This window comes from Apaloderma vittatum, unplaced genomic scaffold (assembly GCF_000703405.1).
Source record: "Apaloderma vittatum isolate BGI_N311 unplaced genomic scaffold, ASM70340v1 scaffold34292, whole genome shotgun sequence".
Taxonomy (NCBI): domain Eukaryota; kingdom Metazoa; phylum Chordata; class Aves; order Trogoniformes; family Trogonidae; genus Apaloderma; species Apaloderma vittatum.
In genome coordinates this window covers 1-16,237 of record NW_009702558.1, presented here as the reverse complement: position 1 = coordinate 16,237, position 16,237 = coordinate 1, and the positions used below count along the sequence as shown (strand labels likewise).

General features: G+C 39.1%; 1 protein-coding gene across 1 annotated transcript; it reads left to right on the top strand.

Annotated features, from left to right (window-relative positions):
• Window positions 1-535: 535 nt before the first annotated feature.
• On the top strand, window positions 536-11,651 carry LOC104270053 (serine/threonine-protein kinase TBK1-like; the record flags this gene model as incomplete). Its single annotated transcript, XM_009864292.1, has 12 exons — window positions 536-594; window positions 1,206-1,297; window positions 1,726-1,827; window positions 5,023-5,101; window positions 5,960-6,081; window positions 6,208-6,284; window positions 6,635-6,674; window positions 8,939-9,040; window positions 9,138-9,234; window positions 10,244-10,350; window positions 10,690-10,761; window positions 11,600-11,651. Coding segments are annotated over 12 exons (1,001 nt in total), but the record flags the coding sequence as incomplete, so codon positions are not given.
• Window positions 11,652-16,237: the final 4,586 nt, after the last annotated feature.

Here is a 16,237-nt window from a genome sequence, read left to right as displayed (position 1 = left end):
GGCAGGGTCTCCGTGTCATGTCAGAGCTTTCTGAAGGAGTCAATGAGCTGGAGAACAAAGGAGATTCAAGCTGCTGGAGGCTACCCTGGGGTTTACAAAGCTGTTTGGTGAAGTCCTGCCCTTAAGAGTCTCAGATGAGAGCCCTGAGATGAGAGGAAACGGTCTCCTGTGCCCGCAGACACAGGGCTGGGGAACAGCAGCAGGTGGTTGGCTTTCTCCGTAGAGAAAGATGGTTAGAGGAGGCCTACGTGAAATCCTCACGGTGCGGCGTGTTCAGAAGTGAGTCGGGAAGAGGAAGGGCAGAAGGGCGGTTGGCTGAAGATACCAAGTTATTGAAAGCATTTAATACACAGCCTGGTTTTGAAGGTGTGCATGAGAATCACACATGATATTAAAAGGTTTGGCACTATCAGATGAGATGAAAATCCATGTAGATACACATTAAACCAGTATACAGATGGGGTGAGGAGGGGAAACAGTCTGAAAATTCTTTTATGGAAAATAAGAAAATATGGATGTTTGTTTCATGTTTCAGTTTTACTCCCTAAAGTACATCAACGTTATGATTTGGATGGGGATGCCAGTATGGCTAAAGTGAGTAATTATGATTTTAATTTATATACCTGTCTTAGATAATGATACTGAAATGAAAGCTACTTGACTTTCAGATGAATAATGTTAATGAAACTATTTTTACTATGTTAGTGAGGATTCTGATTGACAGAAATATGTTTGTTAACAAGAGGTCCAAAAGTATACTAAAGCCATATTTTGTATACAAAATATGTTTAAAGTGAATTAAGAGAGTCCCTACCCTTAGAATTTAAAAATGTGTCATGTTTTACAAATTTCATTTAATGCATATGTTTAATTTCTAAACTACTGAAGAAATGTACTTGTGGCTTTCCAGAAATTAAAGTTAATCCTGAGAGTAAGTGGTGTCATTTTTTGTTTATAAGAGACTTATGTTCATCCCTAACAGATATTACAGCATAACTGGAAAATCTCGCTGCCATGTTTGCCTCCACAATGAGTGTTTGATTATATCTCAACTAAAGTTTGGGCTAAGTTATGTGTTTTAAACTACCATCTTCATGTTGCTCTTTCTTTTATTAATCTGTGTTGCTTTCTTATGATTAATTGACTTGAAAAATTTGTTAAGAGAGTGCCAGATTAGTACTAATGTTGTTTGTTTTTTCCAACAGGCAGTAACAGGTATCGTATGTTATGCCTGTAGAGTTGCCAGTTCTTTGCTACTTTACCAGGAGCTGATGCGAAAAGGAATACGATGGCTAATGTAAGCATTTTATTGAATTTCATTGTGCTTTTCTTTTATTTTTCAAAATGAGATATGCCTTAACTATCAATACATAATTCTGTGATCTCCCAGTATCTCGAGAGGTTTTTTTTTTTACTCCTCAAATATGAATAGGCTTTCTGAATTTTTTTCTTTCTTTCTGTCATTAAGGAAACAAAAATGTTTTTTTTCTGTTGGTAAGGTATAGGTATTTGCAATTGCACTTTCATCTGTAGATAATTTAAGTCTAACCTCTGGTAATGTGCGGGTACAATCGAGCAGCTTGCACAAGACAGTTTTCTATGAGGATTATACTAATGCATCTCTAACTGAAAGGAGTTCTTACTAGCGGTTATTATTGTATTACTGCTTGCTGGTAAGAAGGCAGTTGAATGGTTTTGTTACAGACTAATGCTTCACTTTTTTAGTGAAATCATCAAGGATGATTACAATGAAATGGTTCATAAAAAGACAGAGGTTGTCATCAGGCTGGATTTCTGCAGCAGAAACATTGAGAAAGCTGAGAAAATGTGAGTAGAAGCACTACACTGAATGCATTGATTTTTTTTTCCTTATTGTCTTTAATGGCAGCAGTATTTTAAGTTATTTTTTTACAAGGTTTTTTGCATATAAAAATTAAATTGGAATCGGCATGAATTTGCTGATGACAGTGACTTAAGCAGATTTACTAATATGCATTACTCAAACTGGAGTGTTAATTTTGCTGCTTACCCTAGTGGGAACAAGTAATTACTATTGAGTAGTAATTGTGTGTGTTCTTTTTCTCCTTTCTTCTCTGACTCAGTTCATTTGCTGTTGTTGACTTTAGAAGCTATAGTAAAGCCAGGATAAACAATCGAGTAGCTTTCCTTTCATTAGTGCCTTTGCCACGGAGTTTACTTGCGTGTGTTTAGTAAGGATGACTTTAAATATAGCCCCTTTCACAGCTTTAAGACTGTAGCATTTTCTGCATGGATGGAATTTTAATGTTGAACTATAACATAGAGCTGCTGGAAAAAAAAACCACCCAAACCCCACCCCTGATCAAACAAAACCCCAAATCTTCAAAACCACCAGAAAAGAGAGAAAAGAGAGCTGCATTAGGATATCACTAGATCATAGTGCATGCACATAGGGATGCCAAAAGTAAATTGCACAGGGAATTCTAGTTCTGCCATTTTAAGTGCCTGAACTATTATATTATTTTTGTATACTTTGATTAATTCAAATGGCAGAGGTCCGTGTCAGAGAATCTGCTGTTGCCCGTATAGAACCATCTAGATCTATGCAGTAGAAAGTTTTTTAGAGGGCTTTCTTTAAGACTGGCAAAATTTGTAATAAAGGAGCAACTAAAGAAGTGTTATCTTTTAGTGTAGGCATCTTCCAAATTTCAAAGACCATAGAAGACCCTTGTCTTATCTTCCATTCCAAGGAAGCAGATGTTTTCCAGTGGCCAGACTCGGCTGCCCTACCTCTTTCAGTCAAGTGCTGTCTCTAAGACATGAGATTTCACCATTAAATTCTCCCTCCAAGTTTGTTCTTTTTTTCTCTCTCCCAATCTTGATTTCATCTCTGAGTCTCAGTCAATGTCCAATTCTCAGTCATATTCTTTTCCACTTTTAAAGTGTCCTTGCAGTGTTTTGTTCAGTCATTTCACAAACTAGCATTAGTTCCCTCTTTAAGGTGTATTATTCTTATGCAATCTGGCACGCACTTTAAACCCCAGCTCTTCATAGGATTCTCTTATGGGTAGTTGTTTTCCTGTTCAGCTTATTGCCACTCTCCTCCAAATGCTGTCTCAGTCATAGGATTCTCTAAACTTGCTTCGAGGCTCCTCTGAAAATGCGGATGCCCGCAAGATGATTAATGCACACATGTAGAATGGCTACATTTAGCCCATATCCAGGTATTCTGACACCTGATAACCCCTCCCCAGCAGAGGAGGGGGATCTGGAAAAGGAGAGGAGACCTGTGGGCTGAAATGAAAAGGAATTTAATGAAACAGCAAAACTAATATTAATCTTAATGCCAGTATTGAGTATGCAAAGTTATGCTTAGCCCAGTGAACGTACAGCGGTCACAATAAACGGGAAAGCAGTCCTCGGGAGCAGAGTGGTGAGCGAGCCCCTCCAGGGGTGGAGAGAAGCAGGAGAAGGAAGAGGTGGAGTAGGAGCAGGAGAAGCCCCCATGCTTAGCAAACTTCCCCCTTTACAGTGGGGTTGACATTATGGTACAGGATACCCCTGTGAGTCCCCTCAGGTCAGCTGCCCTGGCTTTTGCCCCTCACAGCTCAAGCTGCTGGCTCACTCAAAAATGCTGAGGGCCTGCACCCCACGGCTGGCCAGTGGCTCTACCCCAGCGAAACCACGACGTGGAGCAGTTGGGTTTGCAGAGTACACTGTAGAAGAAACTTAAGCTGTGTTGGAGCTGTTACTTGTGTGCGAATTGTACAGCTTGTGTGTCAGAATTATGGCTACCCAAGGATTTGTCACATTTGTTGTGTGCGTGACAAACCTGACACACCTCGCCTTTAAGGTACTTGCTTTAAAACCAACAGTGCAACTAGCAAAATTGATAACCAGCAAGATAACAGTAAACCTGTGGTGTAACTAAGCTAAAAATCGTCAGGGCTGTCATCCAAACTATCTTCAAGCCAGTTTTCACTCGCTGACAGGACTGGTCCATGTTCACTGTATTTGGCTCAGGTGGCTTCTTCCTGCATCATGCCAGGTCCCCACAGAAGAAAGCCACCCAGAGCTCAAACGAAACGACTGTTCTGATCTGTGAGTCTGGTGCATTCAGCAGTATCTCAGAGTAGCAGTTTGAAAAAAAATTGCGTTAACTTGCAAACTGGAACCAAAATTTGCTATGCGTTTGCACATGGTCTTTTGGCCTCTTACAAAGAGGCAGGACTTTCAGTTTATTTGACTTCAAAAGACGTCTGTGGAGTTAGCGAAGGACACGTCCTCTTGTTTATCCTCTCTTTTCAAGGCTGCACTTCAAAACATGACGATGCAAAGCTTTTATTTCAAAAGGTAAACACAGTATTGAACTTGTGCAAAGTATGTATTTTTTGAAAGCTGCTGAACTGATTTTGATGATCTTCTTAAAAATAAAGTGTGCCTGAGACTCAACAGGAAAAATATGATTCATTTGGCACTTGAGCCATGATCATATACAAAGTATGAATACGAGCAGATGATGCTACTCAACCCAGCCTTTAAGGTTTTGGCAACTCAACTAACCCAAGGTTTTGGTAATTCAGCCAACCCAAGGTTTTGGTAACTCAGCCTTTCCAAAAAGTACCCGCAGAAAAGCATTTCGGTGCACTGGAGTGTGTGTTCTGTGTCATCAACTACTTTAAGGAACCTTGGTTCAGTAACCTTTTAAAAATTATTTGATGAGAGGCAATAGTTTTCCACTGCCTGTTGCGTACAAGTAATGAAAATAGAATAAAGATGTCAGGAATGGAAGTTTCAAACTTCTTTTTAACAGTTCAGATGTAGGAAAAAAATTCAAGGGATTGTTTTTCCTAACTAAAACATTTCAATTATTAATGGCCACTTAAGGTTGTCAGTGTTTCATGGTTGTTGCTTGACAGATACTCTATTTCATAGGAAACAAAAGGTAGCTACTATTACGCTCTAGATTCAAGGAATATTTTGAGTATATTAAACTGCTTGTTTTTTCTTTCTTTTTCAACTATGCTTTTTTGTTGTTGTCAGATATGAGAATTTGATGCAGATCAACCTGGAAGCATCAGAAGTAGATGAAATTTCAGAGATACACACAAAACTGTTGCGTGTAAGTATCTGGCAAAGCCTGTGTCATTCTCAAAATGGGGTTTCTAATGAAGCCAAGTACACAACAATACAGATTTTTCTGCGTTAATTTTCAAAGCAATTTCTAGGCTGCCAATGGTTGTCAAAAGACCCATACCGAGATATCTTTCTTAAAAGAGAGTAAAATCCTTTTATTAGCCCAGTGTAGTCAAAATAATAAGTTCCTGAAAATACATTCCCATTTTCTTAAGTATCCAAGTAAAAAATTATAACCACAAAATGTATTTTACTTTGCAGTTTTTTTCACTTTCCTGAAAGAATTTTAAACTACTTCATTGGCTTTCTAAAATGATACATACATAAATACACTCCAGAATGATCTGCTTTGAAATTTGCATCATGCTTCCAGACAAGTAAGGAAAAATTGAAAATAAGTTTACACACTGGTGTCATGGGAGCAGGTATAAATTTGTCCATTCTAACATCAAAAGATGATTAGTGCATTTTTTTTATTTTGAAGGCTGTATGAACTGTGGAGAAACAAAGTTATGAATTAAGTGGATAGTCACTATATGAATTTTTAACAAACCAAAAGCGCAGACGTAGAAGTAAATAGGGAATATATGAAAGGTAGAAACTTACTGTTGAAAGAAAATGAATATTGACTAGCAGAAATGCCAGCATCAGAGGTGATTCTTTCTTTAATAATACCGTGCTTTATCTGCTTTTAGCTAAACCTAGGCAGATAATTGGGCATACTTCTCTAAAGAAGGTCAGTGAAACAAATGGGTTTATAATGTCAATGTGCTCAGTCTGTTTTCAGCCTCAAGTAATTTTTCACTGTCCAATGGTAAGGTTGAACTTTCCTGCTCTTATGTAGCTCTCCAGCTCTCAGGGCACGATAGAAACTAGTCTTCAAGATATCAAAAGCAAACTTTCTCCTGGTGGTTTACTGGCTGACACCTGGGCAAATCAGGAAGGCATGCACCCAAAAGACAGAAAGTGAGTAATTGTATAATTGTTCTATATATATTAAAATCTTCGTTGAGTTGTAGTTCATAAAAACTCACTGGTAGGTACTTAAGTTTATATATAAAATATCTCATTTTCTTCCTTTTGTCACTCTAGTCCAGAAAGACTGCAGGCACTGCTGCGTTCCATCACAGATATTTATTACCAGTTCAAAAAAGACAAAGCAGAACGAAGTAAGTAACGTATTTGTTTCACTTTTAACATGAACTGTAATGTAAACAACAGGTCAGTCCTTGTTCTGCTAGGATATTTGTGGTAGTCAGCAACAGTGAACATGTCTGTAGGTCTTGCTTGGGGAGATACAGTCTTAAAGCTCATACAAATGAAATGCCACTATTAATCTCATAAATTTGAATTGCAAGACTGGAGAGGAGAAAAAAAAAAAACAACACAAATAAATGACCACTTTTACCTGTCAGGATAAGAGAAGGAAACCATATAGGAAATGGGCTAAACGTAGCAGAGTTTTACATAACTACAACAGAATTAAACTGGTAATGTCTGTCATCTGCTCTGATCCTAGGACTTCCTTATAATGAAGAACAAATTCACAAGTTTGACAAGTAAGTTTCAAAGTTACCTTTGGGAAATATCATGACTGCTGTCAGGTCATTCAGGTGCTCTTGCCAACTACCTCTTCTGATGATTTTTATTGTACATTATACCTCTTTATGAATGCTTTGCTAAAAAGTTTCTTTTAAATGTCTTAAATACATAGGGGTGCCAGCATACGATAATGAGATGCTTTCTTGCGATGGAGTTTCTTCACTAATAGACCTTCTAAATGTCGATGTGAAATATCTGTTATCTGGGCATAACTATCTTATAGGAATACATTTCTGCCCCCTCCCTGTTCTTCTAGGGAGGAAAAAGCCCTCAGTAAGAGAGAGGTGACTTTGTAACTAAGGTGAAGATAATTTTCTACAGATTAATAAAATATGGGCCAGCCGAATGAAATTCTAGAATGATTTAATCTTCTGGGAAATACAGCATGCAAAATAAATATTAGTGGAGTTCTCCATGCTTGTTTTAAATTGTTGCTTCTGGGAAGTGGCCATGTTAAGTGCCTGTGTGTAACCTGGCTGTCGAGACTCCCACTTAACTCAACTGACTCACTCTTGAGCGACTGCAAACAGCTGCTCTGCTCATGCCGCTCTACTTGTCAACTGAATTCCTCATATGCAGATGCTTCATACTACTTAAGTTGCCCTAGGGTATCTGAGGTGTGCTCTGAGACTGGGAGGTAGGACACAAGGCAGTCGGAAAACCTACATCTTTCTGGACAGACAGTTGGGAGAAGGGCATCCCAGCTGAACCTAGATGCATATGTTTAAGCTGTTCTCCTAGTGGCTGGTCAGTTGAGGGGTTCCCTAGACTTTTGCTCAGTGCAGTATGAATTTAAACGTGAATTCTGTAATTTTCTAAAGTCTTGCTGCCATGGCTACCGCCGGCGTGGCTCCGCTGACAGTTAATGATAGAAGACGAACAGGCAGAAGGCACCGCTGTTCTCACAGCCACAGCACTTGATTTTCTTCACCGATAGACCTTCTAAATGTCGATGTGAAATATCTGAAAGCAAGCAAGCTGAATGGGGCAACCGCCAAGCAGAGGGGAAGTTGCTTTAAGATAAAGGACAGTAGGGGCAGGAAACATCTTAAGACGGTTCTTCATATGCTGAAAGGGACTTGGACACATTGTCGCCCTGCAGCAGCAAGGCAACTGAACTTCCCCTGAGCGACAGTTTTGCCATATGATCCTAAGGATATGGCTAGAAAGCAGGAGACATTGGAACACAATCTATATCTCATTCTAAAGCTGTGCTCCCTTGGGCAAACGAAAGAAACTTTAGGGCTTTTTCTACTGCTCAAACTCTGTCCTTGCACTAATATGTGAATGCCTTCAAAGAAATAGGCTTCATTTGCATGGTTTTGACTACTGGTATGCTTCCTACCACAAGTGTCTCCTTGGGATTGTTCAGGCATCATTGAGATCCTAACTGTAGCGTATTGTAAATGAATCACCCCAGAGAGAAACGGCAGTGGCTTTTGTTAAGAACTCTGTGCCATCAGCAACACAGGCTGGCCTTTGTTCAAGGCCACTAGACAGACAAGGGAGCAGCACTCAGTTCAGATTCTTTTTCTGGCTGAATGATAGGTGCACATGCCCGCTGACAATCCAGCTACACTCTAGCCAGAATTTGATTAACTAGTAGCTCTCATGCAAGAGTTAATGAAATACAAGAAGCAGATATCTGTGTTAGGACTATAGTGTCCCAGTTTGGTTTCACTTACTGGTGCAGTGCACAGCATGGTGAGGCAGTTACGCTGGAATTACTGTCTGCAGCACTAACCAGATTTGAGTTTTGTTTTCCTGTCCTTATCTGCTTGTCATAAATCTAAGCTGATGCAAAAATCCTATTTTTTCTTGCATGTGTGTTACTTGGCACAAAGGATTATACATATATGCTGGAAGTTACAAGTATCTGCAGAAGGCAAATAAGAAATAAGAAGGATTTCTGTCCTTTCCATTTAGAATCCCCTTTCCTTAAGTATATCTGCCTGGATAAATACTGAGTTGGAGAAGATATTTGATCATTTGTTCATATACAAATAATTGCATCTAAATGCTTCAAGCATCATTTTTTTTCATCCCTGCTAGGGAATATTTTTAAAATAAAAACCATCATTTGTGTGTTCAAGTCTTATACATTACAACAGCATAAGTAAAGGTGGCTGAAGGGATTTTAAGTCCAAGTTTCAGAAATTAAGTTAGAGGAACGGGGTTTTGAAAGCAGGATAACAGTGTTCTGGTTGGTTCTGTGTTGCAGGCAGAAGCTGTATTTGCATGCTACAAAAGCCATAGCTCTATTCAAAGAGGAATGTGTCAGCAAGTATGATACATTTTTGGACAAGGCTGAGGACTGGACAAGGCAAGCTATTGATTCCTTTAATATTTGGTAATGGTCACTGCACCGCTTTTATAAAGAAAGCTCTTAAAAGAATTTCTTATTTTTATTTTTTTTTTAGGAAAATGCTTCACATAAGGAAGCAATTACTGGCTCTCACCAATCAGTGCTTTGATATGGAAGAGGAGGTATCCAAATATCAGGATTACATAAATGAGGTAGAATGCTTCAAAATTATGTAAAGTGTTTGCATAGAAAAGACTGTTCCACATGGCTTAATGTCAAGAGCGTTGTTTATAGTGGGTCTTACAGAAATGCAGTCGTATTAAAGTATAGGGCTGCGTGGGTGTAGTATTTGGTCTTCTAGTAGCTTCATTGCTGATGTTGGAGAGGTGCATAGCATGGTGTGATTTTTTTGAATCCTGACTTGATTTTGGAGTTTGGTGGGCTCTTTTTAGTTTTGGTTGGGGTTTTTTGGTGGGATTTGGTTTTGGGGTTTGTTTTTTTTGTAGTGTTAGCGTTCCTCCCCGCAAAAATGTGTGCAAATGGATGTGGGTTCATTGAGAAGTGTCCTATGTAACTGTTATCATAACAGTATCTGAGCACATAGTGAATTATCTTAATACTATTAATAAAGCATAAAGCTCCCATATTCGAGGGGTACATGCTTAAGGATACATGCTAAACTAATGCTGCTGGTGACAAAAAAAGAAAATGTTTTGTTAAACTTTGCATCCTGCAGAGTCACCATCCAAACTTACAAGAATTACATCAACATTGAGAGAATGAGAGCATTCCTGTGCAGTAAAATTATTATTCTTTGTAAAGGAAATGTACAGGAAAGAAGGGCACCTGGTAGGTGTAAAAGCCACTAAGGGAGTGGTGGAGAGCAGCATTTCACTTGCTATTTGTTTCCTTTTTAGTAACACTACCATAGTCAGCTATTCATTAGGATGCTGTTGCCTTAGGATATCTGCAAACATAACAAATGGATAATCCTTCCTTTTGAGAGTTAATTATGAACGCAGAAGGCAGTTAACAAAGTGGAACAAATAAAAACCTGCCATGATGATCTCAACTTGGGGAGTATCAGCCTCCTTGCTACTGCAATGATTTGATGAGGCATCGTAGCAAGGGAGAATTTAAAGAAGGTTTCTAAGGTGGATGTCAAGATACATATATGACCCTTTTATATTGTAACTTAGATTTCCTTTTCATTTATTACAGTTACAAGATGCTCTGCCACAGAAAATGTTTGCAGCTTCCAGTGGGATGAAACACACAATGAATACAGTCTATCCAAGCTCAAACACATTAGTGGAAATGACTCTTGGGTGAGAGTTTCTTCATTGGATCGATGTAATATTCCATACATGTTATACAGGCAAATTGAAAAAATAACAGTTGACTTGGTGATTGCTGTGTTAAGATCAAGAATTTTGTACTGCAGAAAAAACTTTATGTTGCTAAAGTGGTTGTACAGATTTGGAAGCAAGTAGGGGACAACACTAATAGATCTTCTATCATTTTCAGTAAATAACCAACTTGCTACCTGTCCCTTCTTTTCCCTGCAATGACAAGTTGCTGAAGGCTGTGTAGAGGTGGTGAGTGCTCATAGCAGATAACTGTCCCTATAAAACCTGTAACCTTCCTTTCGCTTCTTGTTACTACAGTATGAAGAAACTAAAGGAGGAAATGGAAGGGGTCGTTAAAGAGCTGGCTGAGAACAATCATATTTTGGAAAGGCAAGCAAATGTTTTCCCTTTTTTGGCTGATTCTTGGAAAAGGCTTAATGTGATACATTTTGTAGATCAAGAACTTAAACTAAGGGACAATTCTATAATCTCTTTAACTCTAAATATAGTTTGAAGTGTTGATCTAGGGTATAACCATAAAACCCCAAAACTTTTTAAAACCTTGAAACATTACTGTAAAGTCATTTACAGTAAAGCCATGTTTACATGTACATGTAAAATTTACAGGTAAAGACACAATCGTGGCACGTTTTTGTTTCATGTTACTTTATGTTTAGCTAATAAAAATGTCTATTGCACAGACAGAGGAACCCTGAATTTAAACACAGTACTGTTGTAACAATCCAGTGGTGCCTTTTAACTCCTCACTTCTCGACACAATTTTTAACAACTATAGAATTATACCAATCTCAATAAATGATTTTGCAGTTTTCAGATTGCTTAAATAGAATGGCGAGAAAGAGACCAACATATTTCTTACAATCCTGAGAGGGTATTGTCGTTAACACATACAGATTGACTTTGCTTTTCTCCTGTGATGATGATAAAATATATAAAGATAGTGATGTCCTGAAAACTTGAGGGTAAATTGCTAGTAGAGCTGAGTTTATCTTCAAGCTGAATTGGTGGTGGTTTGTTCCCCAGCCCCATACCTGGAGCACAGCATCCTCTCATCTGTCTCCTTTTCACTTAAAAAAAGTTAGAAACAAATGCATGTGCTGGCATGTGGCAAGGGAAAGGAAAAACCCATAAATAAATTACAGTGAATTAAGGGTTGATTCTGTAATCTAATCAATCACCTAAGAATATACTGGTTTTTCATTTTTAGGTTTGGTGCTTTGACTATGGATGGTGGCCTGCGGAATGTGGACTGTATCTAGCTTTTAAAGAATTAGAAGAGGACTTGTGCATTTTTCTCAAAGGGAAAAAAAAGTGCTGTTGGACATTTAAAAGCAGATAATAAATCTGTATCCAGGGTTTTTGTTTTTTTTCCTCTACAACTGTACTATTAAAACAATGTAAATATGTAAAATATGTAAATATAAAAGAAATATATATCTTTTTTTTGGTAGATGGTGGAAAAGAATTACTCCTGGCAGGGAATTCAGCCCCTTGGAGGGTCTCTGACAAAATCCTAAAGGAAAAAGTGTTGTTGATGAAATTGACATTTGTTTGCTTTGAATATTCCTTTTAATTTTTTTCCCCTCCAGAATGCAATTTATTATTTATTGCAAGAGGACTTGCAGAGCTCTAGACATTATGAATAGTCTTTAAAGGGTGTTTTGGATTTCTTTTAACTGCCACTGTTATTTTGGAGTATAGCTAATGACTCCCATCATCACAGAATACCACAACTGTTTTAAATGAGCCTTTTTTAACTAAGTGTTAATAGGGACTAAAAGCACAGATAGGACAGAGTGGAAATGCATTACTCTTTCCTTCATGTCCAAACTGTTAGTTCACTTCTACTTGAGAAAACAAATTCACGGTATTTTTTTAAGTTCCTCTCCATATTTGGTGTCATGTTGTCTGTAATCATTTGACTGCTCTGTATATGGAAGTTTTGCACTCCAGGTTGTCAGACTCCAATGTAAAAATTCCTTTTTTTTTAGAGTGCAGCATCTTCAGAACTTCCCTGAAATCTTGTTGCTCACCACAAGAGAAATGGGTTCTTAACATAAAATAGCTTTTTCAAGATCCTGACTGCAGGCATAATTTTAGAAAAAGGTTAACAGTCGTTATTTGGAGAATTTGTGAGCAGTCAGTAGACTAGATAGCATCGTGCCTCCTTAGTAACTGAATATTGGAAAAACAAGTTGCTGGTCTAGATCTTGAAAAGGGACCGCACCCACTGCTGACTTACAGCTGGGATATCAAACTTAAGTAGAAAACTTAGTAAGACTATATATTTAATTTCCAGTATCGGTAGTTACTCCTTTCGGTACCACGATTGGGTTGCAGAGATGCAGAACAAAACAGTCTGCTCCAGAACATGGGGGAGAGGAGAAAGGGAAGAGTGAAACAAACAAAAACTCAGAAAACACCCCTCATGTTGTTTGGGTACTAGAGGTGTACTCACTTATTGCAGATGAAAAGCACGCAAACATTGCAGAACTCACTTTTTCCCTGTGGAAGCCTGGCCGTGGATGTTCAGTGGTGCCCAACAGCTTCTAATTGTGGTGTTACATCTGTAAGAAGAGCTGGGCCAACTGTATTTTGAATTATCCATAATTAATGGTGAAACATGTGTGTATAAACTAAACTGCAGCAGCCGATAGTTTTGCGCTGCTTATCTGTCCAGGTCAGAATACAAAACGTTTCACTTGCATTTTTTAAAAAAGATATTTGGATAGAAGCTTCTGAAATTTGTAATTGATTCTTTCACTGTTACAAGAGGAGGAAATTCACTGCCTTCATTTGCTGCCGAGATCTGCTTTCTAGTGTTCTTGGTGAGAATCAAATACTACAAAGAAGTTCAGGTATTTTTACACCCACATGAGCAGCTTCTTTCTTTGCAAACTCCGTCCCCCAAAAAATCTAGCTATGCAAAAAGAGTGCAGCAGTTTATTACATGTTTTTCCTGGGTTAGCTGTGGTATTCTTAACCGTTTTAAAATACTAGAATCATGTCTAACTAGAGTTTAATGCCTGCTTGTACATTTGCTCATTCACATCCACAGCCACACCGAGTGACAGTAAAACACACGTTAAGTGTTGCAAGAACTGGGCTTCCAGCTGTGCAAAAATTGTAATTTTTTTCCAATATTACATCAGTAAGACTTTGTTGTTTCAGAGGTTCTTAATTTTGAAAGTATCAAGCATTAGCTGGAACACATAATTTTCAACTTCTTTATACTGAAGCAGTCTGAAAAAGCAAGCTCATAGTAGGAATATAGTTTGTGTATTGAGGTGTGTTGCGGCATTCTTTTTTACATGGTGCAAAACGCTACAGTTTATGTTCATTTTAAACATTGCTGGTTTTAGTGTTTCCAAATTCATCAGTAATCTTAATCTTGTTAAAATTTCTTTTTCTGAAGCAATTTTAACTAAGCAGTGGCTAAGGAACTTGAAGTAATCAGTTCATAATCTACTGATTATGTTCTCATGAAGCAAATATATTTTTCAAGGCGAAACATAAGTGTATGTATGCTACCATCAATGTTTTTGGCCCAAACTAAGTGTCTTGATACTGTCCATCATGCTACCGATTTGCCAAAAAGAAGTAATAGAAAGTAATATATGGTTCTTCCTCCTGAAACTGGTTTACTAGTTTGGGGGGGTTGTTGTTCATCTTAGTATATTAATTATCTGTTACTCGAAAAAACCTGTCTTCATATGAATTGTGAAAATGCATGAGTGAATGACTTAATGGCATGAATACATCATCAACCACTTCCTGTATGGTGTATATTTACTTCCGTGTCTTTCCATAATTTCACTTTCTGTTAATTTCACTATTATAAATCTTATTTCCCTCCAAGCAGCCTCAAATCTGATGTAGCAAACAGCAGCTTAGCTTGCAATTGTCTGGACAACGTGTCCCGTACAACGGAATCACTCACATAGGCTACGTGGTGGAGCCACTGATCTGTATTTCACTCTGCTGATGTGTGTTCTGAACAATATTGTTAGTTCTCTGTAACAGTGGCAAAATTCTTGGTCTCTGCTTGGGGTGAAACCGTCCACTAGTGAGGCTCAGTCAGTACTAATTTAGTTAATCACTGCAGAAGTGGTAATCATAGAATATTTTTAGATATAGTGCTATGGCAAGGATTAAAAGGGCTGAATAAAGGATATTACTTTTTTGGGGTCTTTTAAGCTTGAAGCCTAGAAGAGGGGAGACATGGAATAAACTGCAGTTGCCTCAACTTGTTTGGGTAAAATTAAACACAGAACTTAGTAAATAATTGCATGACCTGCTCTTACTGTGAAATTCCTTGCAGGGTGGGCATGGTAATTGGTTTGGCTAGCCACAGCTGATTACTTAAAATGGCTTATAAAAATTAAAAAAAAAGGCACCAACCACCTGAAGATAGGTTAGGGGAGAAAAAAAAGAAAGTCTAGGGTCTGGAAAACTCAGCTGAGAGGGTCTGGGGGAAAAAAGTGGGAATTGGTTGACTGAAAGGAGAATATTGGAAGAGTGGGGAACCAAAGCCTGCAGTCATCTAATGGCTGTTACAGATCAGCATTTGCCACCCTGTCTGTGGTGAAAAAATTAAGAGATTATGAATATAAATTGTAGTGCAGGAAACAATCCGGATGACAAGTCTGGAAAAATCTTAGTAAAGGGAGTCAGGTGCCAGAACACATTGTTCTGGGAACTGAGCAGTATCGGTTGAAGAGGAGTTACAGGAACAGGTTAACTCTGGTGGGAGCTGTTGTGGCTGATTCTGGCATTGCAATGCTGTGTCACCTCCTAATCCTCTGTGCTCTAAATAGCGGGGCTTTGTTGTTATTTGTTCCATTGATCACAAAAAAACACACCAGGAGTAGGATCCCTCAGCAGAGTTTGCTATTTTTACAACAGCACAAGCAGGGTCAGCAGCAGTGGTGCTTGCAGATGTGCATCTTTTGGGGAACTTTGCTCCCTGTTGACAAGGAAGGCAGAGCTGCTGCCATGCTACACATACAGGCGCACTGTGGTTGATCAAAGTTGTGCTCTGCCCCTGAAAACTTACCCAGGTGTCAAACGCAGCCTGTGACTACGCAGCCTACTCCAGCCTTCCCAGCGAGGTACGGTGTCGTGTCACCGCTGCCTTGCTGACGGAAACATTTCCTGGACTGGCTGCTTGAATTTGGGTAATTTTAATCAGAACCTACTGAAGTGCATCGCCAACTCTTACCAGCTCCCCCTGTGCCAGAGTGAGGGTTCCTTCAGCATCCTCAAGGATGTTCCTGCCGTGGTTTGTTTGCAATTACAGAGCCGGCCATGAGCGAGAGCCTGGCTTGGCCCAGCCGTGCCCTGCGCCGTGTGCCAGGGGAGCCGAGCTCAGCCCCTGCTCCATTCCCCCTGAGCTCCGCTTGCAGGCACGTTTGCTGGCTCATGGTGAGCGAAGATGACACTGGCACAATCGTAGGGCTGTGCCCGTGGCGATGGCCATGGGAGCTCTACCAGCAGTTTCAGATTTAAGCAGATGGGAGCAGTTTACAATTTTTAAAGAAATCAGGTGAAAAGACTTCACTTCTTTTTTTCTTTTTCTTTTTCACTTTAGTTCCTTGGAACCCTCTGCATAAACATGCAGATGAACTGTTTATAAATCCTGTATCTCTGCGTCCTGAAAGCACGTTACAGCCGGGCTACATCTTTTTTTTTAACATGTTTCCAACGCTTAGGAGTCGTGACAGCCAAACGCACCGGTAAGCTCCCTGACAATGCAGCTTTGAGAGACCTGGGCTTTATCTTCCTTGCGGTGCTATCACTTGCTTCCACTTCGATACCACAAGGTAGGCTGGGCTCGGAGGGGCAA